This window comes from Crocuta crocuta, unplaced genomic scaffold (assembly GCF_008692635.1).
Source record: "Crocuta crocuta isolate KB4526 unplaced genomic scaffold, BGI_CrCroc_1.0 scaffold91-1, whole genome shotgun sequence".
Taxonomy (NCBI): domain Eukaryota; kingdom Metazoa; phylum Chordata; class Mammalia; order Carnivora; family Hyaenidae; genus Crocuta; species Crocuta crocuta.
The window spans coordinates 2613037-2638960 of NW_027551575.1; the positions used below are offsets into that span (position 1 = coordinate 2613037).

Here is a 25924-nt window from a genome sequence, read left to right on the forward strand (position 1 = left end):
TCACTTGCATATAACACCAGTGCTCATTCCAATAAGTGCCCTTCTTAATGCCCGTCACTCATTTAACCCACCCCCATTACCCCTCACTTTGTTCTCTATAGTTAAGAGTCTTTTTTGATTTGCCTTCAGAGATGGAGAATCCTGATAGGCATCTGCGCAAATTTTTTGACTGAGGGTCTTTGCCATTTGCCATACAATCAGGAATTTTTTATTATTTTAATGTATCAGTGTTCTTTTGCCTCCAACCTGAGAGTAGATGCTTTTTTTTATTCAGTTTATATTAAATATTGTCTTCCCTCAGGAGACTTGCAACTGAAGTTTTCTGAAGATTGCTCAAGAACTGCAGTGGCTAACATGATAGTCATTAGCTATTATGACCTTCTCATAATTTAAATTAATTAAAATTAAATAAAAAGTAAAATTCAGCTTCCTAGTCGCACTAGCCACATTTCAAGTCCTAAGTAGCCACGTGTGACTAGTGGATACTCTATTGGACAACATGGATAGAGAATATTTAATATTTCCATCATTGTGGACATTTCTGTTGGTCCGTGCTATTTCAGAATCTGGAATATGTACTACTCTGTGACTACAGAATAGTCTGAATCCATTTAAGCATGCAAAAAGCAGCGTGGTGTGGTAGAAGCTAAACAGTATTTTAAAGCCTGAGTTTAAATCTGGCTGCACTGCACATTTTTATGCCTTGGGATTTCATCACCCACTAGATTTCAAAAACTACCTGGGAGGCTGACCTAGGGTTACAAACTGCATGCTTTGCTGGTTTGCCACGTAAAGGACTTTAAGAAGAAAATCTTTATCAATATACACAATCATTTTATTTTTAAAAGACATTTTCATTTCAATAAAAAAGGACATGATCTTGGAATGAAGGAAGGTTTTCAAAAGGAATGTGTTTGCCTTGTTTGAAACCTCACCCCATGGTCCATGTTTGTTCTCACTTTGAAAAGGACCAATGAACATTCTGTTGGGCAAGCACTAGCCCCCGCCTTGGCCTTTAGAAACCACTGAACTCTGCCGCTTGCCAAGGGCATGACCGCTTAGGTTCCCTGAGCCTAGTTCCTTATCTTAGAACGGGAATATGAGCATCCAGTTAATGCACAGTCATCAGAATTAAATACCATGTGCCAGCAGAGCACAGCGTCTGCCGCACAGTAGGAATGCGTAAGATGGTACTGTTCTTACTCTTCTCTATGTGATCATGCTGTTCTTTTTAATATACCGAATCTTTTTATCTCATGAAGATCTTTCAAAATTGTTGCATTAGCTCCCCATAAATCTTTCTTCCTAACCCATCCTGGAGAAAAGCCAAGAGGGCAGGGCCGCTGACTGACGTTGAGAGTGGGACTATCAGATAAGATACATTTCTGTGAAAGAAGAACCTGTTCCTAGAACACCAAGTGAGGGCACTTGTCAAAGCTTGCTGAGTCCTCAACCCTCCTCTTCACTCCTTACCCTGCACAAAAGTCCCCACTCAAAGCTCTGATGACAATGTGTGACATCAGAACTCTTGGAAGAAGCCCTCCATAGTAGTCGCTTTTATTAAACAAAATAACTGATATGCTTAGTGACTATAGCTATACTCACTTTGTAACTTATTGAAATTGGAAAATGTTTTGATATGTAATTTTTAAAGCAGATTGTCTTTTGTGCTGCATTATAATGAACAAATTTGAGGTGATTTACTGGCATCGTATACCTTCTCTAATGCCTAAATTTTTTTTTATGATAAATAAAGAAGAGATTACACTTCAAACTAGAGAAGATTTGCTTCTGTTGCATTAACTGCACTTCCATTTGTTTTATCATCAGTGCACATGATAAGAGCATGCCTGGGTCAAAAATTGAGGAGTTTTTTTAACAATTTGGGAAGTCAAATATCAGTCTCACTTGTAATTCTTAAAATGTGAATAAGAAGTGAGCAAATGGGGGCACCTGGGTGGTTCAGTCGGTTAAGCGTCCGACTTCGGCTCAGATCATGATCTCAGGGTTCGTGGGTTCGAGCCCCGCATCAGGCTCTGTGCTGACAGCTAGCTCAGAGCCTGGAGCCCATTTCAGATTCTGTATCTCCCTCTCTCTGACCATCCCCTGTTCACACTGACTCTCGCTCTCTCAGAAGTAAATAAAACACTAAAAAAGAAAAAAAAAAAAGTGAGCAAATGATCTAAATTTCAGAAGACTAAGCAACTTCTAAGGTCACATCCATTTCTAAATTTATATATTTTTGTGGGGTTTTTTTAATTTTTAGAATTTACTTTTTAGTGCAGTTTTAGTTTCACAGCAAAATTAGGAGAAGGTACAGAAATTTCCCATATTTGTCCAGATTGCAGGCTCTGTGCGGACACATACAATGTTCTAACTATATGGAATAAAATATTCTATAAAATACAATATGTGCAGAGGAGATGTTCTTTAAAGAGTTTTTTTCTTTTGAGTTGTACAGGCAAAATAATAAATTATCTTAATGCTAATGAGGCTGGTGGTGGGTTTTCTCTCCCACAGTAAATTTTTTCTCTGTTATTTGAAGTACAGAGGCAGAAGACCTACATACTTATGTCAAAGGAAAGAGAACCTATAAAATTTCCCTAAGGATCACACACACACATACACATACATACATTTATATATTTACATATGAATGTATATGCACATAAATGCCATATTCAGATGACTTTGTTACATACAGCATGTATACAGTCTTGCTACGAACAGAATATGGATGTGATATTCAACCATCAGCCAGAACTATCACCTGGTTAGAAACCAATAACTATTTACTTCATTATATTTATTATTTTATTTCAGAGTGGAAGGACATACAAATCAGTAGGTGGGCAGAGCTTGTTTTGTAAGTCACTGATAGTGATGGTCTCCATAAATGGAAAATGTACTAGAGCTTGGGCATTGTTTTGAATGTGCTTCAGGCATTGACAAATATATTACAGATATAGATTGGCAGTATTTACGTTCAGATCCACCAAAGTCGTACTGCCCAAATTTGAATCCTGGCCTCATCACTCCATAGGCATCCATTTTTTGTCCTTCTTGAGCTTCCCTTTCCTCATCTACAAAAACAGTTTAATAAGAGATACTCAATATAAAATCCTTTACACAGTGCCTGGCACACAGTAGTCATTCATTGAATGTTAATGGTCATTATTGTTTTATAATAAGTATAATTCTTTGTGATTATTATCATTATTATTTATAATTTTGTTATATACTTATACTCTTAGTTTTAATAATTACATTGAAAGCTCCATTTCAGAAAAAAATAGTAACTTATTATAACGGCTGCCAGAGCTAAAACCAACACGACATTGAGTTACTCTGTGGGTTATCAGTGTAAAAGACTTCAGAACAAGTTATTACGCAGTTATATTAGGAAATTACAATTTGAGGGCAAAGAAAGGGTTAAAAGTATATAAGATACGCTGTTTTCTCAATAAACTTAAAAACTTGAATTGCGCCATTCACCTGTTTTTATATTAGCTTATTTTTCTATTAAAATTGAGGAAAGATCTGTGTGTTTTTCCTTTTTGTGCTGGTATGGGATATAAATACGCAGGTGCTCTTCAACTGGAGTATACATTCCAACTTGATGACTGTTAACTATAGTTCACATTAGCAAAATAACATCCAAGCTAGATATACAAATACCCACAAATGTGGCTTGGAGTTTGATAGTGAGAAAAGAAATTGGAACATACTACCTTATACAATATTGAAGAGCTTTAATTTTGTTCCTATATTGATTTACATTATTTTGGATTTTCAGTAAAATGTTAGACATTCTTGCCAAAATGCAAGTTTCGATAGTTGTGACTTTTGACCACAGGACCAAGCTTTTGTGATAATGGATTATTTGAATTCTACATGGCAGTAGCTTCAAAGAGGAAATTCACATTCAGGTCCGCCAGAGGTTGACTTTGTTACATAGGAACTTCACTCTCTGGGGTTCGTAAATGTAGGTACTACTTTTTTTTTTTTCTTTTTACTTAGAGTGGAGCCAGTTCTAAATTAAAAGGCCAAACAATACAGAGGAACAATATCATCGAGTGAATCTCATACAAATGAAGTACATTTCTTCATTTGCTGTTTGTCTTTTTGTTTTAACAATATAATGCCTGCTAGGGGCTTATCAAAATGATAATGCCTTCTTCATAAGTAATTTAGGAGGATTCCTTATATTCTGAATGTGACAATTATAAAGCCAACATTATTTTCTTAGAAAAATAGATCACCTTTTAAAAATGATGCCTATTGGGGCTCCTGGGTGGTTCAGTTGGTTAATTGTCCCACTTCAGCCTAGGTCGTGATCTCCTTGTTCCCAAGTTCAAGTCCTACGTAGAGCTTTGTGCTGGCAGCTCAGAGCCTGGAGCCTGCTTCAGTTTCTGTGTGTCTCTCTTTTTCTCTCACTCCCCCGCTCACTCTCTGTCTCTTTGTCTCTCTCTCTCTATCTCTCTGTCTCTGTCTCTGTCTCTCTCTCAAAAATAAATTAAAGAAATATTAGGGATGCCTGAGTGGCTCAGTCGGTTAAGCGTCTGACTTCGGCTCAGGTCATGATCTCGCAGTTCGTGGGTTTGAGTCTTGCGTAGGGCTCTATGCTCACAGGTAGCTCAGAGCCTGGAGCCTGCTTTGGGTTCTATATCTCTCTCTCTCTCAGACCCTCCTCTGGTCACACTGTCTCTCTCAGAAAAATTGTTTTTTAATTTTTAAATCATATCTATGGAAAAATAGAGTTTAATTTCGCAACGTATACTTGGTAGCCAAGTTTTCCATCATAACTTTATTGTCTGAAACCATAGTTTTGACATTTTAATTTAAAATGGTAACAACACAAAATATTCAACACCCCCATGAATTTTTTCTCCATGAACCCAATTCTTCATCTATTATTTTAACATTTAACTTTATCTTATGAGTGCTTTATCAGAAATAAGCACGTTATCTTTATGATATTTTATTTTTTAATTTATTTACTTTTGAGAGAGAAACAGAGAAAGCGCACATGCTTGTGCATCAGTGGGGGAGGGGCAGAGAGAAGGCGACAGAGGATCCCAAGAGGGCTCTATGTTAATAGTACAGAGACTGATATGGGACTCAAACCCACCCACAAGCTATTTGAGATCATGACCTGAGCCGAAGTAAGACACTTAAGACTGAGCCTCTCAGGTGCCCCTTTACTAAGTTGTTTTTAAAGAAATGAAAAACTAAAATGAATTTGATTATTCATACACTTACCTTTTAATATGTTTAGATTGATTCTGCTTGAAAAATTTTTACTAAAATTTTACTGCTTGAAAAATATATTACTAAAGACAGACAAGAATCATCAAAAATGTTTTGAAAGCATAAAGGCATGTACAATTTTTCATGACTCCATATATTTAATGTTAAAAGCAATATATAAAATAAAATATATAACATGACTCTAATTGTGGAAGACATTCTATATTCAATAAAAATGATATATAATATACATGTGCTTACATACTCCAGAAGGAAAATATTGACAGTTATTGTTGAGGAGTTCTGCAGGGTTTTTTTTTTCTGTATTTTTGAAGGTTTCTACAGTTTGTATGCAATTTACATTCAAATTGTATTTATCAGTTTTTGAAAAGGTCAAGTAGGTTGTGTTTCTTTTGTTTTTAATCTTTTATTTATTAATTTTGAGAGTCAAAGAGTGAGCAGGGGAGGGGCAGAGAGAGAGGGAGAGAGAATCCGCAAGCAGGCTCTCCACCGTGAGCACAGAGCCCAATGTGAGGCTCAAAGTAGATTGTGTTTCTCTGTTTGTTTGTGTATTGTGTATGTATGTACTTGTGTGAACGTGGGAGCAGCATGGTGAGTAGATGTGTTTCTCCTGCGTGTTGTCAGGTAGCCAAGGAGCCCAGACACATTTTTATGTACATATTAGACATGGGAACATACTTGTTTCTCTCTAATTCCAAAAGAAATGGATCGAGAGTGAGTTGAAGAGAGGTGATAGTTTTGAGCCAAAGGGAAGAAACACACCAGGATTTCAAAAGACCAGTTATCTGTACGTTTATCAATTTCCTCATCCTCCTGACCCGCTGAGAGGAGAATTTCTTTCTAGTTTTATACAAGAGAGAGTGAAGCGCAGAAGATCTAGACGTTGGCTCCAGATTAGATTCAGAAAGTAAGCCTCATATGGAAACCAACTTGACAATAAACTATTTGTTAAAAAAGAAAAGGAAAGAAAGAAAGAAAGAAAGAAAGAAAGAAAGAAAGAAAGAAAGAGAAGGAAGGAAGGAAGGAAGGGAAGGAAAGAAAGAAGGAAAGAAAGCCTCAGCCCATGACTTTGCTTCAGAGTGCTAGTTCATATAACCACTTGTGCTAAAGTTTGCAATGTATAACATGCAGGCACAGGGGGTACTTTGTGGCCATTAATGCTTTTGGTATCATAGGCTTAGGGGTCTTTGCTTAATAAAGTAACACTTTCTTCTCATTAACTTCATCTGCCTTTCCTTCTGGTTTAGTAATAATAAAGCGTGGAAAGGTTGCTGCCCTCGTGTGCTTCAACACGGTTTTGAAATGAGCAAGTTACAAAATTATGTTCTGAGGTGCTGCTGTTGGTTGAATTTATTTTGTTAGGTGACAAACATTCCCCACACACACACACACATTTAAGTCCTTGAATAGTTTCTGAATCCCAGCAAAGTCGCTGTGAAAGGGTTTGCTTTTGGGTTTTGCTCCTTCAGCTTTTTTGCTAATGTTTTGGCTTCTTATTACAGAAAGGATTAGGGTAGAAAATAGAGTAAGAAGTGATACAGACGTAGGGGAAGGATGGCCAAGAAGTAGTTCTTAACTCTTACTGTCATTCCTCTTTGGAAAAACAGAAAATTCAACAGTGCACGTTAAGCCTTGTATTCCCCTGCCCACGGAACTCAGCAAGTTCTCTGTGGAAGAGGGCAGCCTTCCCTGCCTAGAATAGGTGACTCTGTTTCTGCCCATGGTAGCCCAGACAGGATACTGAGCACTTCCTTCCACATCATAAGACTGGAGGTGCGTGGCACAGACTACTGTGACTATTACCTACACGCAAATCTCCTTATCACCCACATACATAATACATATTTACATACAAAGTAAAAAATTGAGCTTTTTTTCTGATCCCAACCCCTGTTCCCTGTCACTCTCTTCCAACCTGTCCCCTATAAATATACCAAACCCCCAAAGCTATTTTTCTTCCCTTAAAGTGTTCCCATTCCTTTTTTATTAAAGTTTGTTGTTGTTATGTTGGATTTTATTTAAATGAGAGACACTGTTACATAATCTTCTTCAGAAGAATCATATCACCAGGAGGGACAATTTCAAATCTCCAGACAGTGCTCATTGCAAATTTGAAGCAAGCTTCTCATCAAATGTTAGGGTACCCTAACAGTCTCTTCCCATTTTAGGGAGTCTCGATGATCTTGTTGTGTGTTACTATAATTCCTTCTAGCTACACTTTGATTAGCTAAGTTTCTTTGTTTAAAAAACTTCCTTTTTGGAAATGCCATTCAAATGCAGCGTTTCAGAATCATTTTCTATCAAAGGGTTTTATGTGTGTGTACAGTTATAGGTGATTAAAAATTACACATACTTAAAGACAAATTATTGAGAATAACAAAATGAGTCTTCTTTGGATCATACTTACCAGATCTGATTTTTTATGATAATAAGCACATTGTATGATACAACTAAAATATATGTTCGCATAACATTTATTTTCCTCCATTCACAAAATAACATACATTTTACCTGCATAATTGTAATTGTGACAGTAGGCCTGATAAAACATTTTAATATTGAGGTGAGGACTTAGACCGAGTTTTAAAAATTATATATTTGTTATTTATTCATAAATGATTTAAGCATTACATCATTTTGAAAAGAAAAGGATAGGACATGGCCAACCCTTGATTGAGAACATCTGCCCACTAAAATAAGAGAGGGGCACCTGGATGGCTCAGTCAGTTAAGCATTTCACTCTTGATTTCAACTCAGGTCATGATCTCACATTTCTTGAGTCAGAGCCTCACATTGGGCACCATACTACCAGTGCAGAGCCTACTTAAGATTCTTTCTCTCTGTGCCTCCACCACTCTTTTTCTCTCTCTCTAACTAAATAAACTTAAAAAAAAAAAAAGAAATAGTAGAAATAATTTTACTGTTACTGAACTGAGACAATCGAGGTATTTGGCAAAAACAATTTCTGAGCAATTTAAAAGAATGAAATCTCTCCATCACTAAAATTATAACCTCTTTTGTGCTTTGACAGGAAAGGGAAGCAAGACTGATAAATCATCCTAAATATTGTATATTCTAAATATATATTTTACATATAAATAAATATGGGAATGGAATACAACCAAAGAAAGAATTCATAGTAAACATTCACACCCTTTTTAGTTTAGAGTCATCTAGTATAATTCATGTAAAAAATTAGATGACTTATTTCCAGGGATCAATTTCAGATTGGTGGTGTGCCTTGGTCGGGATAACTTCGTTCTTAGAAAATAAAATTTATAGTGAGGCAATTATAAAAATAAAATAGAAGACTATCCCTTGGAAAATATCTAGATTTCACATTATTTTAATTTTGGCCATCTGAATAATCTCTACAAAAAGCAGGTCCCCTTCCCCTCCCCAAATGTAATCTTGGAGCGAAGCGTTGCCACATAGCATGTTTCCTTTAAAGTGTGTTCCAACCTTTCTCTGCTTTCTATTTTCCCACACTTTGAATTTCAAGATCTCTGTAATTTGATGACGACCGTAACAACTGGTCTAATCATTGGTAATGATCCGTGTACTGACGTCATCCATAGGCTGCTTGTGCTGAAGCATATTTCATGGGTGTTGTTTTAGGTCATTCAGTCTGTTTCAGAATTGTTCATGACTGAGTGAATAGTTCATTTGCAGTGTTCTCAGTCAAAGTCACGTCCAGGAAGCTTTGTGTGTCAAGTAATTACATTCACCTTTGATGAAAGAGCTTCAGCTAGCCAGATCAAGAAATACCCCATGGAGATTTTGGAAATACTTCTCACGAGTTACTCATACTAAGAAATACCACGAAAGAACTCTAGGCCCCGTCCCTCACTTTTCCTCTAAGTAGAATGTTGCACAACTTTCCTTGCCTTTCCCGGTTTCTCCGAGACACGTCATGCTGACACCTTGCTCCTGCATCCGAGGCTCAGTGTAGCCGAGGTTGCTGCAGCAACAGCACACACGGGGTAACATTCCCCCGTAGCTACAGCAGCGGGACGTGAGTCAGTTGAAAAGTTTCGCTGGGTTTTTATTAGTGTATGATGCAGTCCATGTCATCTACAGTTGCCAGCCTTTCCAAAACTCACACACCATGATGTGGAAGACTCTATGCTCATCACCTTCAAATGTTAGCTGGTCCAGGGGCCTCTCACTGAAGCCACTGTGGTTGCCAGCTCCTTCCATAGTACCCTTAGTAATACCTACCATAAGAAGACACGAGTAAACCTCCGGCCCTTCTGCCGAAACTCCGTTTCGACTGTTGCATATCCTGTGTACTTAATAAGCAGTAGCGACCTTGCTTGATGATCAAGAAACTCCTTTTAACCAAGTCAACTGGACAATGCTTAACATCCCAGAAGACATTTTTTCAACCCACTGGCGGGGAAGAACATGTGCTGAAGAATAAGGATGGAATTACTGTAATTCTCGATGGGAATTTATGAACGTGGAACTTACCATTTAATATCGATTAAAAGTGGTCATAGAGTTATCATAGTTGCTAACCCAGGATTTGGTTTGTTTTTCAGACATGGAGATGACTTGATTGTGACTCCATTTGCTCAGGTAAGCGTCGTTTGGTGAATGGGCAGGTTTGTTGCAGATTTGAAAATTTAATTTGGGGGATTAGTTCTGGTTCTTAATTTCATTGTAAATCACATGCAAGTACAAATAAAAATTCTGTGGTTCATTTAAATAATTCAAAGGCAATGTTAGAGGATGTGACCTTAACCATATTGGACTGTTTCCTATAAACCCATAGATCCAAAGAATGTCTTTGATTCAGATTACAAATTACCTAAGTGACATACTTAAATGGGACCATCTTTCTTGAACTGATATGAACACTAGAAGCAGAAGTCTATATCATGGATTAAATTTAGTATAATTAGGTACATGATCAACACTTGGAATTTAATATTTCAGTTCAATCTAAGGCTTTTTTTACTCCCTTTTTTATGTGTCATTTGTACAGATTTAAATTTATCTTTATTTGTTCCCTTTAGATATACAAATAATGTAAATACTTTAACCATATGACATAAATACTAGAAGATGATAGAATGATCTAAACCATTTGTAATATATATTAAATGGTTGAAAAGCAGATATTCTTTGTATAGGTCAGTGCTTTGCTACCCTAGCTGTACATTTAGAATCACCTAGAAAGCTATAATCCCAGATCCCCGTCCATATTCCTGATCAACCGAATCCAAAACTCTGGGGATTGGATCCAAGTACCTGTAGTTTTTAAGGACCCAGTATTTTTCCAGGAAAAGTTGAGAGCCACTGACATAGTAGACTGAGGACAGAATGGGATATTATTCATTTAACCAGGGCATGAAACAGGCTTAAAACCAACACTGACTGCTTAAAAGAAATGTTGAGTATGAGAATACAAGTGATCCAGACAGATTACAAAAACCATAATAAGGACTAATCGTAATTATAACTAAAACTAGTTCTAGTGCCTTGGGCAACTCATTTAACTTCTCTAAGGCTTCTTTTTTCAACCAGTAAATATGGAGGACTTTTTTGATAAAGGTGGACCCCAGTTCAAACCCCATCTCTTCCTCTTGCTCAGTGAATGGCCTTCGGCAAATCACAGAACTTGCCCCAGCCTGGTTTACTCCTCTGCTAAATGACAGTTCTCATAGAACCTACTTCATGTGGTTTTTAAGATACTAAAATAAGCTTGTGAAATGCTCAGAACAATTTCTGGAAAACAAAATGAATTTTAAGTGTTATTATTACTAAGAGCTTTTTCATCTCTAAAATGTTATAATAGGTTTAAAAAACTATAATGGCAGTGTTTAGATAATAGGATTATGTATAATTCTTCCACTTTTTCAAATTTCCTGAAATTTTGTAATGGCTATAATTTAGACAAAAAATTTAGTGAATCCATAAATAACACACTGTATAATAGTGATTTTTTTTCATTACTGCACGCAATTAAAAGTAGAATGTGACCACCATATCTTTTAGAAGGTTAATGTCTTGTTTGCTTAAGGTTTTTCTGGCGATCATAAATTCTTTCTAGTACCTATATTTCTGTGTTCAAAAAGCATTTACACTCTTCATTGTTTTAATCATATTATATGATAGCAAGATCATATAAATTTAGGAATTTTTAACTGATTACTATTGAGTACCCATAATTTTATTTCTAAGAATGGGAGCTGGGTGAACAATTAAAATCAGGTAAAATAACATAAACTAACCATCACCAAACATAGAAACAATCATTCCAACTACAGTTTATCCAGGTAATTAATTATTCTTGCTTCTGACTAAAGTCTCTAGATACTGTAAGAAAAAATATATCTAAATATATAGTAAAAAATGAGAAAAATTCTGTGTTACAGTATTTCACATAGTATTTATTAAATGATAATAAATGCTTTTATTAAAAAATAGATTTTCTTCAATAAATAGATTAATAAATTTGATTTGGTCCTTGACATCAGTGTTCTTAAATTCCTTGGAAATCTATATAATTAGGCATATTATATAGTATTCATATAATCTACAAAAAAGCTAACAGAATTATAGTACACTGAAAAATCTATACATGTAAAAAATCACTTAGTCTATGTGAGTAAACTGTTTAATAAATATACATACTTAATACTTTCTGAAATTAAGATTTTGAATATTAACCAACTGCATAATATGTAGGCATATCTGATGCCTGAAAATAATCCTAGAATGTATTTAGAAGGGTTTATTTAAGATTAGCTTAATGATCATAACACCTTATGGAAGGTGGTTATTGGCACAGAGGCTGCAGACTTTTTCTTTTTAAGCACTTCATATTTTTCACAAATGGCCTTTTACTCGAGTACATGATCTGGAAAGCTATCCTAGAATTTAAGAAAAAAAAAGAGAGAGGAAAGAAAAAAAGCCTGTTACATCCTGAACAGTTTCACCACTGATGGGGCATCTTAGGGAAAGCAAGTAAAAAAGCCCAGGTAGCAACAGTTTGTCTATGACCTTTTGTTAAGCGCTATTGCACACCTAGCATATTTTGTTGAACTAACCAATAATACCTTAAATTTTTAGTACAGGATAGAATAGTCACCACTGAATGCTAAATATAATAGATAATGCTTAAAATAAAAGATGTTTAGTCACTTGAAGTGATGTCAACATTGTTTAGCTTAATATATCATTGCTGTTTTTTCAAAAGGACAAGAGACTTGATTTTAGACAAGTTACCCAAGGCAGTGTTCAAACAGACCAAGAATTAACCCCTTCCTCCAGTATGCTTTGAAGTTTAGAATTTCACACTAAATTTTCCTGGCTCAAAAGACATTCTCCTTTCATAATAGGATTTTTTTTAATGTAAAAAAAATTAAAAAGAGATATAAGCAAAATAAAAAAATGAAAATTTCCCATAATTCCAAACCCCCGAATAACTTGTACTGACATTTTACTTTATATCTCCCTAGGTTTATTTTTCTGTGTGTCTTTTCCTTTCCATAATCCTTAATAAGCGGCCTCACACTATCTAGAGAGGTCAAAGGCCTCCAAAATCCACCTCACCTGCCTCTACTTGAGAACTCATTGCTTATGCCCCAGTGCCTCTCCAAAACGTGAAAGGACCCCTCCCTGTTTTTTTCCCCAGTCATGGTTTCCTGTGAAGCTAAGAGAACAAAATCTTGTTATAAGAGAATTTAGAAAGACATCCAATTTGATGGACATGGCTGAAACCTAACTCATCTTGCATAGATGTAATCTTCAGAAGGAGTGATATACTACTGCTTCAGACTGTATTCCCATGTCCACAACACTGTTCGGGTAAGAAATGCTTGCTGGTGCTTGACCTAAATTCCTTGCCACCTCCAATTTCTTATATTTCCCCTATAAGCTCAGAATCCTTTTGGTCCTCAAAAAAGTGACACCTTTATAGCTGTGACTCGTTTACATTTTAAAATATTCTCCTCTGTTTTTCCTGAAATCTTTTGGTGTGGGGATTTCCATAGGCGCAAAGGTTAGGCACTGAGAGGAACCCCCATGCGATGGCACATCATGTCTCCCTACAACTGTTCTTTTCCTTCCAAAAGTATAGTAACAGTTTGGCCAGACTTCTTTTGGTGGCCAAGGAATACCAATGAGACACAACACTGATGAAATTTAGGAAACTCTGATTTTTAGTCAGCTGCCTCTGGCCACACCAGTCCAGATATGTGTTATGACTACCTTGTAAAACCATAAGCCAACTAGAATTCTCATCTTGAAGTAGAAAATGTTAAAAGAAGTGGAATATTTGACTAAGGAAAAGCCAGAAAATACCCAACTTTATCTGGGATCCCTGAAGAAACCCTCATGTTATTCAGACTAAGGAGATATACAGGTAGGAAGAGCTGAGTCATTTTACCTTGACTGTAAGCAAAATATAGCACCTAGGATAATTCTGTAAAAAAGGTACTAGTCATTAACACTATAGGACATCACTGTTCCATTGATAGTAGAATGTTGCCAGTGTATCATATGTTTAATGCCCCCGAGTATCCCTATCTCAATCGCCAGCTTGACGAGTCCAAGAGGCGCCCCCTCCAGGCCTGTAAAAGAAGCTAGTCAACACATTTCAGTTGTTTTGCTAGTTTTTCCTTGATCTTTCATTAAAAGAAATTACAGCTTGCATCTTCTAGGAATCTAAGTACTTTTTAGATTTAATTATATGAAACCATCAATAGTCAACCTCTGTTGACCTACAAAAAGAGCAATTTCCTATGGTTTAACCAAAACATAACTTGGAAAGAAGTTTCCTATCAAAATGACCTTTCTGTCTTATAAATAGTTATACTTTGACTCCAGGACTTTTTTTTGTTGTTATTGTTTTTGTTTTTGTTTTTGCTTTTGTTTTTGTTTTTTTCTGGAAGTAAAAGCAAGACAAGGACTTCTTTCTTGTTCTCCCTTTCTCCATGGCCAGTGGCAACCCTTGGTCTGTATTTTAGCACCATCTATTGGTATAAAGTGTATTTGGAGTGAAATATAATCCTCAGAATTCTTTGTTACTTTTTAAGCAGGAGCTTTTAAGGAGAATGTTGTTGCCACATCTTTTTTATCTGTCTGTCTGAAGCAGCCTCCTCTTTAAATCTTTTCAAGAAATCATTATGACGAGAGTATACATTTCTTTTAGGCCATTATGTTCAATTGGTTAAGTTTTTAATGAAGCCCACATTTTTCTGCTATTTTCAGTAAATCTTGTTGGTTAATAAATGTTTAAAAGTATTTAAGAAAATCTGAGAGTCATCTGTGTAAATAGCATTTAATCTTTCTCCTGGGCCAGTACATGGTCCCCCTCTGCAAAAGTTTTCCATAGTGCTATCACGATTTCTTTCCTAACATGTATAGATGTCTCATCACTGCAAATGTATTTTTGACTTTGACTGATTACGCTGTTGCTTGGAGGGGTGGAATAGAAAGAAATGGCCTTCATTTTCTAACCATTGAGCTGTGTAAGGAAAACCCTCAAGGTCCTTTTTGGTTAGCACGCCTGAAGGAGTGGAGAAAAGTATAGGAGCTTTAAAGCCCTGACTACAGTTCTCAAAAGGTTGAATTCAAAGGGAGTGAGAACTACCCTAAAACTAATGCAAAGAGTAACTGAATCCTCACTCCAGGGCTTGAGTGAAACTGTTTCCAGTTCTCCCGCTGGAACTTGCAGAGGACTCTGGTCTGCAAGCCAGGTGAGAGCATGAAACACCCACTCAGGGTATTCCTGATGTAAGCACCTGGGATCAATCAGCAAAATGCAGGACAACGCCCCTTCATATGTCTGGAACTTTTATTTCACTCCTCTGCCAGTATCATAAGTGTGCCATAGTGCAGGAGATAGTAATTAATCCTTAACAGAAATTTTATGAAGTATTATTTGTCCTGTCACAAAACCAATGATTTAATACCAGCACGCATAAGGCACGATGTGTTTACAAAATTATTTACTGCAGCAGTGTTTGAAAAGCAGACTTGAGGAGATACCCTAAGAGTCACTTCGGAGAGGGGACAGGCAGCCTGCCTGGCTGAGGGGCTGGCAAGGAAATTTCTTTTTTCACTTTTTATTTTGAAATATTCATACATATAAGAGAATATATCTAGTGATTATCTAAAATATAAAGAACACTAAAATCAACAGCTAAAGAAATAGAGCAGTACCAATATGTGTAATACCTCTGAGCGTACGTCCCCAATTTCATCTACCTGCCTTCTCTCACAAGTAACAATAATTTTGGTTTTTGTCTTTATTAATGAGGGAGATCCCTTTTACATTCTACCCCTTTGTTCTATTTAAACTCTGTCCCATGTGAAGATATAGATTGTGCAAAAAATACATTAAATTTAATGTAATAACAAAATTATCTGATATAATACCTTTACTGTAACAGAGTCAAAAACGTTTTCACAGAAAAACAATTATAGTCTATCTTTCATGAACTAATGTTTCCTTTCAAATTAGCATAGAACTTGAATTAGCTGCAGCACTATTTCTGTTTATGCAGGGGCCAAATGCAGTGCACTTACTATAATTTATTAGATGAAGGTTTCAGAATTCTGAGGTTAAAATTTGGTCTAGACAAAAGGAGTATTTAGGGAGTGCAATAATCTCATTTAAAATGTTTTCGTAGTGTATTTGATATTCAGTTCTCAAAGCCTAAATTAGGCCTGCATGATTTAATGACAGTGGATCATTTATCAGATTTATTTCTATTTCTGCATCATTCAAGATTTCATGCCTAATGAAAGACAGCATGCTCTGATGTCAGCACTTGGCTATTTGAATACTCCGTCACAGGCAGCGTGACCTTTCAGTGCTGTGAGTTGTTTATATGTGATAATGAGCCAGGTTTTTCCAGTGACTGAGTTCATCATGGTTGGCACCTCAGGAAGCACCATTAACCCCTTCAAGGGATAATGCTGTAAGTCACTGTCCCTGGGTATAAACAGCACCCCAGTGACTTACAAGAATCAATGCCAGTTTCAGAAACGTCTGAAACATTTTGTCTGAGAAAAACATTTAGACTGGCTTTAGTCTTAGTCAGAGTTAGATGAAAACATTTTGGAAATAGTTCTGGGACTATTTGGAACAATTACGAATTTGCGTTCCCTACCCCCCTTTGTTACCAATGATAGGCATTAAGTAAACTCCCATATATGTGCCAGATCATTAAACAAATGGAATGTTGCCATCATGGGCTAATATTCATTGAGTGCTTTCTGTTTGCCAGGCACTGTCCTTGGCACCTAACCTGTCATTTCATATCATCTTCACAACAGTCCTCAAAGACAGCTATCACTATCCTGGGTTACAGAAAAGGAAACTGAGGTAGACAGAGATTATGTAACTTGTCTAAATTCTCACACTGAATACATAACAGAGCCGGGCAATCTGGGTTGTTAGGTAATATCTAACAAGACAATTGCAAACTATGTTTTAGATAAACTTAACATTCTGGCTGTCACCCACAGTACCTATTAAATCACCTGATTGCAGGCTCCACCCTGGGGGACACTTGCCCATTCTAGTGCAAAGGGAGGCAGGTAAAGCTTTTCTGAATCTTCTCTCCTGGTCTTATTTCTGGTTCTTTTGCCATCTTCTAGCTGAACTAGAATTAGAATAAGAAGGACCTTCTGAGGTAGGTGGGACCTTCTGGCCCTGCCTTGTGTGTGGGGGGGTGTGGTGCCTATGTATTCATTTCTTCAACAAAATTCTTTAGTGCCTTCTGTGGGTCCAAGTGTGGTCCCATTTTATGTGAAAATGCATCCCTAAGAATCTTGAAATTAATGAGTCAGATAAACTTAACAAAGAAAATAATTTCTCTTTACTTGGTAGTCATGTGGCGACGGTGGGAAAAAAAAGATTTTAAAATTCACCTAGATTTCTGATTTTGGAAGTCTGACATTCTTAGTGAATGTTTAAAGAGAATTTGGGAATCTATATTTAAAATTTTACCCCTAAAGTAAGAGTTTATTATTGTTTTGCATTATACTATTTCAAATTTGCATAATACGTAACAATGCTGTATGTATGTTGCCTAGGATATTGTTTTGGTGGTCAAGGAATCCAGGAATACGGTGGCGGCTGTTGCCACATCACCGTATTCATAGACAATGAGGAGAAATGCCTGGAAAACCTTTGCAGTCGGATCACTCCAGGTTTCAAATAGATACATGTAAACTTCACTAAGGGCTAAAAGATTCTTGAGTGGTTTGTGAAACTAGGTTGCAAGCAGTATCAAGTTTTCATTTAACAAACTACTGTTTACGTCACTAAACCATTTTAAACTGCATTAAAGATGGCTCTATTCCAAGGAGCTTAAAGAGTCCCTTTTTGTTGTAGGTCTTGGCCAGCCTGCGAACTGTACGAAACAACTTTGCTGCATTAACTAATTTGCAAGATCGAGCACCTAGCAAGTAAGTTATCCTTTCCCCCACCCCTCCATGCTAAACTTTTAGACAGCGTTTTCTGAGTCTGAGTGAACTCAAGGCAGTATATTAGATTTCTCTCAGTCATTGCCCTGTTGTCTAACCATTCACACTAAGTCATAAGTCCTAAGATGTCCTGTTAATTTTCTATAAATACTTCACGGTGATGATTCTAATATCAGAAATGAAGCAGTATGAGAAATAAATATGGTGCCTGAATCTGTCAGAAATCACCTGACGTAATCAGTTCTCCATGGACAGATAATCTCATCAAGCCCTGAAGTCAATCCAAAGTCATCCTCTTAATTCTAAGACAACAATAAACTTGGAGAAGCATCATATCATATCAAAGACCTTTGATTCTCCTGCTGTTACTGAATCTCACATCAGGAGCCTCATGGAGTGATTAATAAAATTTTAATGGGGTTAATTTTAATGGGGTTTTTTTGTGTGTGTGATAACAGAGGAAGCATTTGAAAGACAGAAAGCTGAGATGGGAGACCATTATAATTTGGAAGGTCTAATAAAGGTGAAAAATCTAAAAAGAGAAAATAATTTTCCATGATTAAGTAGAAAACTAATTATTCAAATACTCCTTATTTTGACATATTGTCATTAATAATAAACATCAAGTCATTAAAATATAAACCCCAGAGGTACCTGGGTGGCTCAGTCAGTTAAGCGTCCGACTTTGGCTCAGGTCATGATCTTACTGGTTGTTCACAAGTTCGAGCCACATGGGGCTCCGTACTGACAGCTCAGAGCCTGGAGCCTGCTTTGGATTCTCCCGCGATCCCTGCCCCTCCCCTGCTCACTCTCTCTCTCTCTCTCAAATAAACATTAAAAAAAATAATAAAATATCAACTCCAAATAATTTTCAAGAGGAAAAAAAAACATTTCTTTAAATAAATATTAAGATAACAGTGAATAGAAATTTATTTGAAATTGTAACATGTCTAAGTGCATAAAAGAATATGAAATATCTGAATACTTTTTAATAGTTTTAAAAGTTTGTTTTTTGGGGCACCTGAGTGGCTCAGTCAGTTAAGTGTCCAACTTCAGCTCAGATCATGATACAACAGTTCATGGGTTCAAGCCCTGCATCGGACTCTGTGCTGACAGCTAGGTCAGAGCCTGGAGACTGCTTTGGATTCTGTGTCTCCCTCTCTCTCTGACCCTCCCCTGCTCATGCTCTCTCTCTCTCTTAAAAATAAATAAAATGTGAAAAAAAATGTTTATTTTTGAGAGAGAGAAAGAGAGAGAGAGACGGAGTGCAAGCAGGGGAGGGGCAGAGAGAGAGAGACGGACACATAGAATCTAAGGCAGGCTTCAGGCTTTGAGCTGTCAGCACAGAACCCAACACGGGACTCAAACTCGTGAACTGTGAGATCATGTGAAGTCGGATGCTTAACTGACTGAGCCACCCAGGTGCCCCAGAAAATCTGAATAATTTTAAATAATAATCCCATAATAATGTAACTGACACATTCACATCTTCTATGTGAATTTAAAAAAGCTTTGGCCACTATGCATTTTCTGTGATAGTAAATGTTTTTTAAAAACCAATATAAATTCTATAATGCAAGTAATTCAAATGGAACCCAGAGGCTTCAGTCAATTGCCCTGCCCTCCTGGTAACGAGTTTGCAGGTCTGTTTCCTCAGTGTGAACATTTCTCACATTCTTCTCCACTACCCCTCATCCATTGGGCTAATTGCAATTCATTCTTTAGATTGCAGCTTACATACAATTTATTTGGGGTCATCGTCTAACACCCAACATACACGCATACACACAGGTCCCAGACCTGATGGTACGCCCTTCCATCTCTGTGTAATTGCATCCTGCACCTAACTCTTATGTTAGCACATATTCCTCTATGCTCCAGGTGTCTCTTTACTTGTCTGAGTGCCCCTGAAGAATGTCAGCCCATGGATGGCGATCAGGGGTTATATCTGGTTGATGTGTGTTCCTGGTGCCGAGTTCAATAGCCAGCAAAGAGCAGTCACTCTGCATATGCTTGTTGGCTAGAAGAGTGAGGTGATACTGTAGCATGTGGAATCTGAGGGGGTACTTGAGGTATTTTTTTTTACCATTACCAAACATGTCTTCTATGTCCCATGGCCATATAATATCTCACTGACCTCAACAGCCCTGTGGCGATTTTGGCATTTGATAACTCATAGGTAAGGTCACCTCCTCTTTGGAAAGTCTCAGCCTCACAGGAGGCATGAAATTTCTGGTATCAGTCCCAAACATTTTAGTCCCAAATATTATTCAGGAAATTGAGGCATGGCCTTGAACAGGCAAACTAGAAACTTTATAATCCTTTTACACTTCCTTCAGACATGCTCACTTGGGTACCAACGTCTAAACCTGTGGCAGGCAAACCGTTGACCAGACAGATGTGAAGGCAGCAGACTGGCCTTCTGTCTCTAAAGAGATAACCTAAGATCCATTCATTGAAAGACAAAGTTTTCAGCTGATTTGCAAGGACAAAACAGGTTAAACTGGAAAGGAGCAGGTAGAGGAGGATAGAAACTCCTAGTTTGTGCCTAAATTTGACCTACTGTGTGTCCGGTAACATCTAACCGAACAATATTAGCTGGTAGATGCTTAGTAATGGCCTTTGTAGTCTCTCTTTTGGTTAGTGCAGATTTATACCTCCTTTACTGACTCAAATCAAATCAACCTCTTCACATATCAGAAGAGCAGAATTCAGTCTATACAGCCAAGTTCTGCTGCATTCAGTGTTAGCGAAATGGCATAACTCTGGCTCATCACATGAAGACCATGAGGGAATCAGAAGTTTCCCTGCTGGACACTTAGGATGGCACTAAAACATTTCCAAGCTTACCCTTGGCTTTCATGGAAGGCAGGTGCAAACTTGCACAATCCACCCTTTTTGTTTGCTACAGGAAACAAGTCCAGGAAAAATGCATGTGAGGCCTGGCCCCTGTGGATACTCGAAAGTGCATTGCTGACTTTGCTAGTTTACCACTAGTTACTATCATGTTGCTCTTTCTTGCCCTGAGATTTTCAATTCCAGAGTAAGTTCTGGCCCATTCTTCATTAAATGATTTACCACTGTAAACATGGATCAAATGATTAATATATTCTGCTTGTCATTGCTTGTTGAATTATCAATTTTCCCAGTCCCCAAGTTGTAGGATTTTTATTAAGAGAAGATTAAAAATGACAAGTCAATAACTTGATTTTCTAAAACCATAGACGAGCTTAAGACTATCCATTAGATACCTTTTTGTCAGGTAAAATGCTTTCTTAATTTTCACAGAGCAAGGACTAAAAAAAGAGTAATTAAGGAATAATATACTCTCAACGAGATCACATCTACTTCAGAGTAGCATTTTAAATCATCACCCTTTCTGTTTTATAAAGCATTAATCAGGTTTTACATTTTCTCATTTCACTTACTAATAACAACCAAAATAACTTGGCAGTTGACTTTGGTGCATTTCCAGACAAACACAAAACTTCAACCCCAAACTGACATCAATTAACTTAAAAGCAGTAAGTCAGAGCCAGACAGGGACTGGAGCCAGGGCACTGAGAATTTACAAAGCACTAGACTGAAGCCCCCAATTAAGAGACGTGTCATTTCAGGAGAGCAGATTTGAACACAGCTCTGCAGGAGTCATTTGCACAGATGCATGGCTGTTCATCCACTTTCCACAAAAGCATTTTTGAAAAAAAGGCAGGATAGCAGAGTGCTGGCTCTAGAATCCCACTGCTTTAGTTGAAAATTCAGCTCTCTTACTCTGAACAAGTGATGCGACTTCCCAAAGCTTTGTTTTCCTCTTTGGTAAAATCAAAACAATGAGACAGCCTGCCTTAAGTTTTCTTTTGAGGATCAAAGTAGATTATTTGTCTAAAGTGTTCACTTAGCACAGTGTCTGACACACAGTAAATGTTTTGTAAGTGTTAGTTAAGTGTTAAAGATAACTATGCAATATTTTAAAAGCTTCCAATTGTAAGCAATAGCTTTATAAAATTATATTCATAAATGGAATTCTTTTCAACATAATTTATTAAACAGTGATTGAATAGTGGATACATTGTGCTGGACTCCGTAGAGAATACATGTTAGTTATATAGCAGGATTTTTCAGTTCAAGGGGTATATAATCACCTTGTAAAACTTGGCAAGCATCAGAAAAATCAGAGAATACAATATAAAATCTATTTAAGTACCTTTGGTTTATAGTATTTCTGAAGTCTCAATAGCATCTATTTGTACAAAGCATTAATATACCTCTCTTAACAAATGTATCAGAAATGTTTCTCAATATAAGGAAAGAGAAAGGAAAAGAGTTTAAAGAGCTTCTCTAATTGTAATACAGTCTACAAGGAGTCATTCACTTCTGAGAATTTGTGTCAAAAACAAACGTTTTTCACCACTGTATTAGGGAAACCACTTGTAGCTTGACTATTTTTCAAACTCACATGTCTTTGTTTGCTCTGTAAGCCCTGGTTTAATTGAATGTAGTCAATCAATAAGAACTTCCTCATCTATCATGTTCATGTGACATTTACTTCAGCTGTATTTGCCTGAAGTTCTATCACTATGAGATGTAACTCTTTGCTTTTTTGACATGTGTGATATTAACTATAGCCTAGGAACTAACTGGCTATCTGAGAGAAATCTTCATTTGCATGCCCCACTTTAAAAATAATCCTTTAAATTAAAATGGCATATCTGAAATGACTCTGAGAGGCCTGAGATTAACATGCACTGCATATTTACTGCTTTGTACTTTCCTCTCTTTGTCAGAAGATCACCCATGTGCAACCAACCATCCATCAACAAAGCCACCATAACAGGTAAGAAAGATCTAGTAGCTTACTCTTCTTATGTCTAGGAAACAAAATCCTATCTCCCAAGGTTCAATATAACACTAACACTGATTTTATATTGCAATTCTATAATTTTAAGGAAATCGTTCCAATTTTCTGTCTATTATCATATCTCTCCTTCATCCCACAAGTTCTCCATTTAAGCTATTACTGGGAAATCTTTACTGATGTGCCATCTTCAAAGACCATTTAAATCTGTGCTGATACCTTGTTCTGGACATTTGCATTGGGAGAGAGAGTGCTACCTCCAAATGTTGACCATATTGTTTCCAGGCTTATGCTAGTATATGATGTTATTGTGTGGTAGTTTGGTTTAATGAAAGTGAAAGCATAAATAAAAGGGACCTTCCTGGTTAATTGATATCCCAGGTGTGTGTAGGAAGGAACACCATTCCAGAAGTCCTGATTTGGACTCAGAATTGAGAATAAATTTACTCTGGGAGAGGAGAGAAGAAGTAATTATACAACACAGGAAAGTTCAATGAGATCAAAAGAACAGATGTTTGGGGAAAAGAAGGGAAAGGAAGGATGAGGGACCTAAAGGGCAAAAAAAAATTATCCCAATTCCTATTAATCTATTTTAGACATGGGGCTTGACCTCAACTGAACCAAAAACAGAACAAATGATCTCATTTTGCTGAATCTGAAAGCAAATTGAACTCATTTAATCATTTCTTGAAACCCCAATTGATTCATTAAAATAATTGCCTGGAAAAGAAAACCTATGTTTTCTAAAATTATTACCAGAAGAAAATTAACATATTCTCCAAACAGACCATTACTTCATTTGATTCAAGTGCCTTCCTTGGATTCTAACTCAGAATATTTTGAGGGCTCCTTATTAAGCTTATTAGTGAGTACACTTTGCTTGAAAGTTAACTTCACCATTCAGGTCAGCAGTTTTTATCTGGTCTCCTTTTGCGGTCACTACATCAGAGTTGATTCTGGAACAGTTGGAAATGTCATTCTTTTTGGAATGTCTTTTGAAGGGGACTTATGTTTCGATGTGTATTCAATGATTGGTTCTCTTTTCCTTGTTTATCTTTCAAGATCTTATTGGTGATGATTTTCGATTGTCGTTTCATACTGTATGCCTTGTCCACCGTCTTTCTTCTTGTCACTGGTCAAGAGATGGACTGAAATTCCTGTATATTAAAATAAGTTCTTTCATTAACAAAATTTTTTTTTCCAGAAGGCCAAATTCAATGTCAATGAGCCTCAACTGAGAATAAGGGTGGAGAACTGTACGGCTCTGTCTCTGTACATTTGCCTATTATGTTGAAGGACAAGCAGGCCAACCTTTGTGAGCCTGCAGCTGGGGCTTCTAGTGAGAGAGGCTACACAGAAGCTGGCCCCCAGTCCTGCTTCAGGCCCTAGATCTGACCCCTATGAGGAGGGGCCACCCCCACCCCCACCCCTGCTATTTTTGCCACAGGCAGGACTCGGACATTGTGGTTTGAACAAACACAGTGCTATTTTGGTTCCTGGATGCTTGTGTAGCTTGAGGTCACATGGAAGCCAGCCCCACAGGAGCGTCCTCTCCAGAGAGCAGCTGCAGGTACCAGTGGAGATAGTTGTGTCCATCAGGAGGTGGTGGGTGGTCACTGGTCCAGGCAGCTGTCCAGCCACCCTGGAAGATGCCTGGAAGTGATTAAAGGGAGACTAATTGCACTCAGAGGGCACAGACTTTTCTTAAACACATGTGAGAGACCCTGTAGAAGCCCCCAGAAATGTTTACATAGTACTGAGGCCTAGAAGCTATACCAGAGGGAACTGTGAGCCATTGAAATCTGAGAATTAAGGTCAATATGGCCTCATTTGTACCCATAAGCTCCTGACCTGAGGCCTAGGGACAGTGGGGCTACAAAAATATCTTATCTAGGAAGGGAAACTAATTAACTGTCATTAACTGCTTAGTGCAGCCGTGTTCATCACATAGCACAATAGGAAATTAACTAGAAAATGGGAGTCTTTTTCCTTGTCCCAGCCTGGCAAGCCAAGGTGGAAAAGCAGACTGGAGGCTGTGGGAAATGAGGGCAATAGCAGGGAAAGGTCTCCTTCTCCGAGCGCATTCTGAAAAAGTAGGCCCTTAACATAAAGTTTGGTAGAAGTAGGAGTTGAGATGCACGGAAAAGTGAATTCTCTTCCTCAGCAGCCGACTGTTCAGGACCTATACCCCCACGCTCACTTCCCTTGTTGTTAGAACCCAGCTATATTTCTGTCATGGTCCTGGGAATGGCAGAGAGGAGTGTTAAAAAGAGTCAGCAGGGCACCCCATAAGATGAACCTGACCTTCTTAGATATTTTGGTTGGGATCTGGAGGAACAGTGTAGCTTATGGCAGAGTCCATGAGTAGTCCAAAAGGCTGTTGTAGTACATAGCTCCAGGCTCCCCTGGAGAGCAACCCCAGAGAACATCACGGACACGCACCCCTGGAATTGTGTAGCATGCGTGCCCTGCCTGTCTAGAATTCAAATCATGCTCTACCGTGATAGCTGTGTGGCCCTGAGCAGGCCACATACCTCTCTCTGCCTTGGTTTCCCCATTTATGAATTGGGTATCATATTTCATACAGTTATTGCTAAGTAAAAGGAGTTCATGTATGCATGCTCTCAGCACCGTGCTTCACAGAGCAGGCACTCAAGACATTTTCTCTTTTGCTTTGCACTTGTTTTTACTCTCTGTGTAGAACAAGGGGTGATGGAAAGAGTAGGGCAGAGAGATGAAAGGAGGAAAAAAATGAGAGAAAGACGGCTTGCGGGGTCATCAGAGATAAAATGGAGAGTCCTCCGGAATGGTCAAAGTGGACACGCTTCCTTGGTGCCTGTCAAAAATGGGCCCTCATATTGCTCCCAGTGCTGTGTTCCTACTTTTCTCACTGCCGTACACACTTGTGGCCTGTGATGTGGGCAATAAAGTACAGCTCAGAATCATTTTCCAAATCTACAATAATGGCCTCTCTATAACTTTTCCAAAATCAACTGTTTGATCTCGTAAAAAGAGGAGTTAAGAACTTTGTCTACATATGTCCCACTATGTTTTCTAAAGCTTTCTCCCACAAAACTTACAATACCCTTTTCTCCTTTGATATTACTCCATTTGACGTGTGTTTTAAAGCCAGGAAAGTTTGATTTTATATCATTAGGGTTAAAGCATGGAAGTCACTTGGCAGTTTCTCTTTCCATAGCTAATGTACGTTTCCAAATGTCCATTTATAAGAGTCTCATTGCTAAAGAGCTATTTTGCTCATTAGTGTGATATAACAAAAACATGGCGTGTTTGCAAACCCTGTGTCTCTCATTTGCCTTTATTCCCTCATTTGAAGGATGTAGATAC

The 25924-nt window shown here is 37.5% G+C and overlaps 1 protein-coding gene across 2 annotated transcripts in view; it reads left to right on the plus strand.

Moving 5' to 3' along the window:
• The window catches only part of LOC144221090 (3',5'-cyclic-AMP phosphodiesterase 4D), a 354077-nt gene that overhangs the window by 138639 nt on the left and 189514 nt on the right, over positions 1–25924 (plus strand). For both annotated transcript variants that reach the window (XM_077751451.1, XM_077751450.1), the window contains exons 3-5: positions 9816–9852; positions 17630–17703; positions 22506–22555. In XM_077751451.1, the coding sequence (XP_077607577.1) occupies positions 9816–9852; positions 17630–17703; positions 22506–22555 (161 nt within the window). The remainder of the gene's footprint in view (positions 1–9815; positions 9853–17629; positions 17704–22505; positions 22556–25924) is intronic.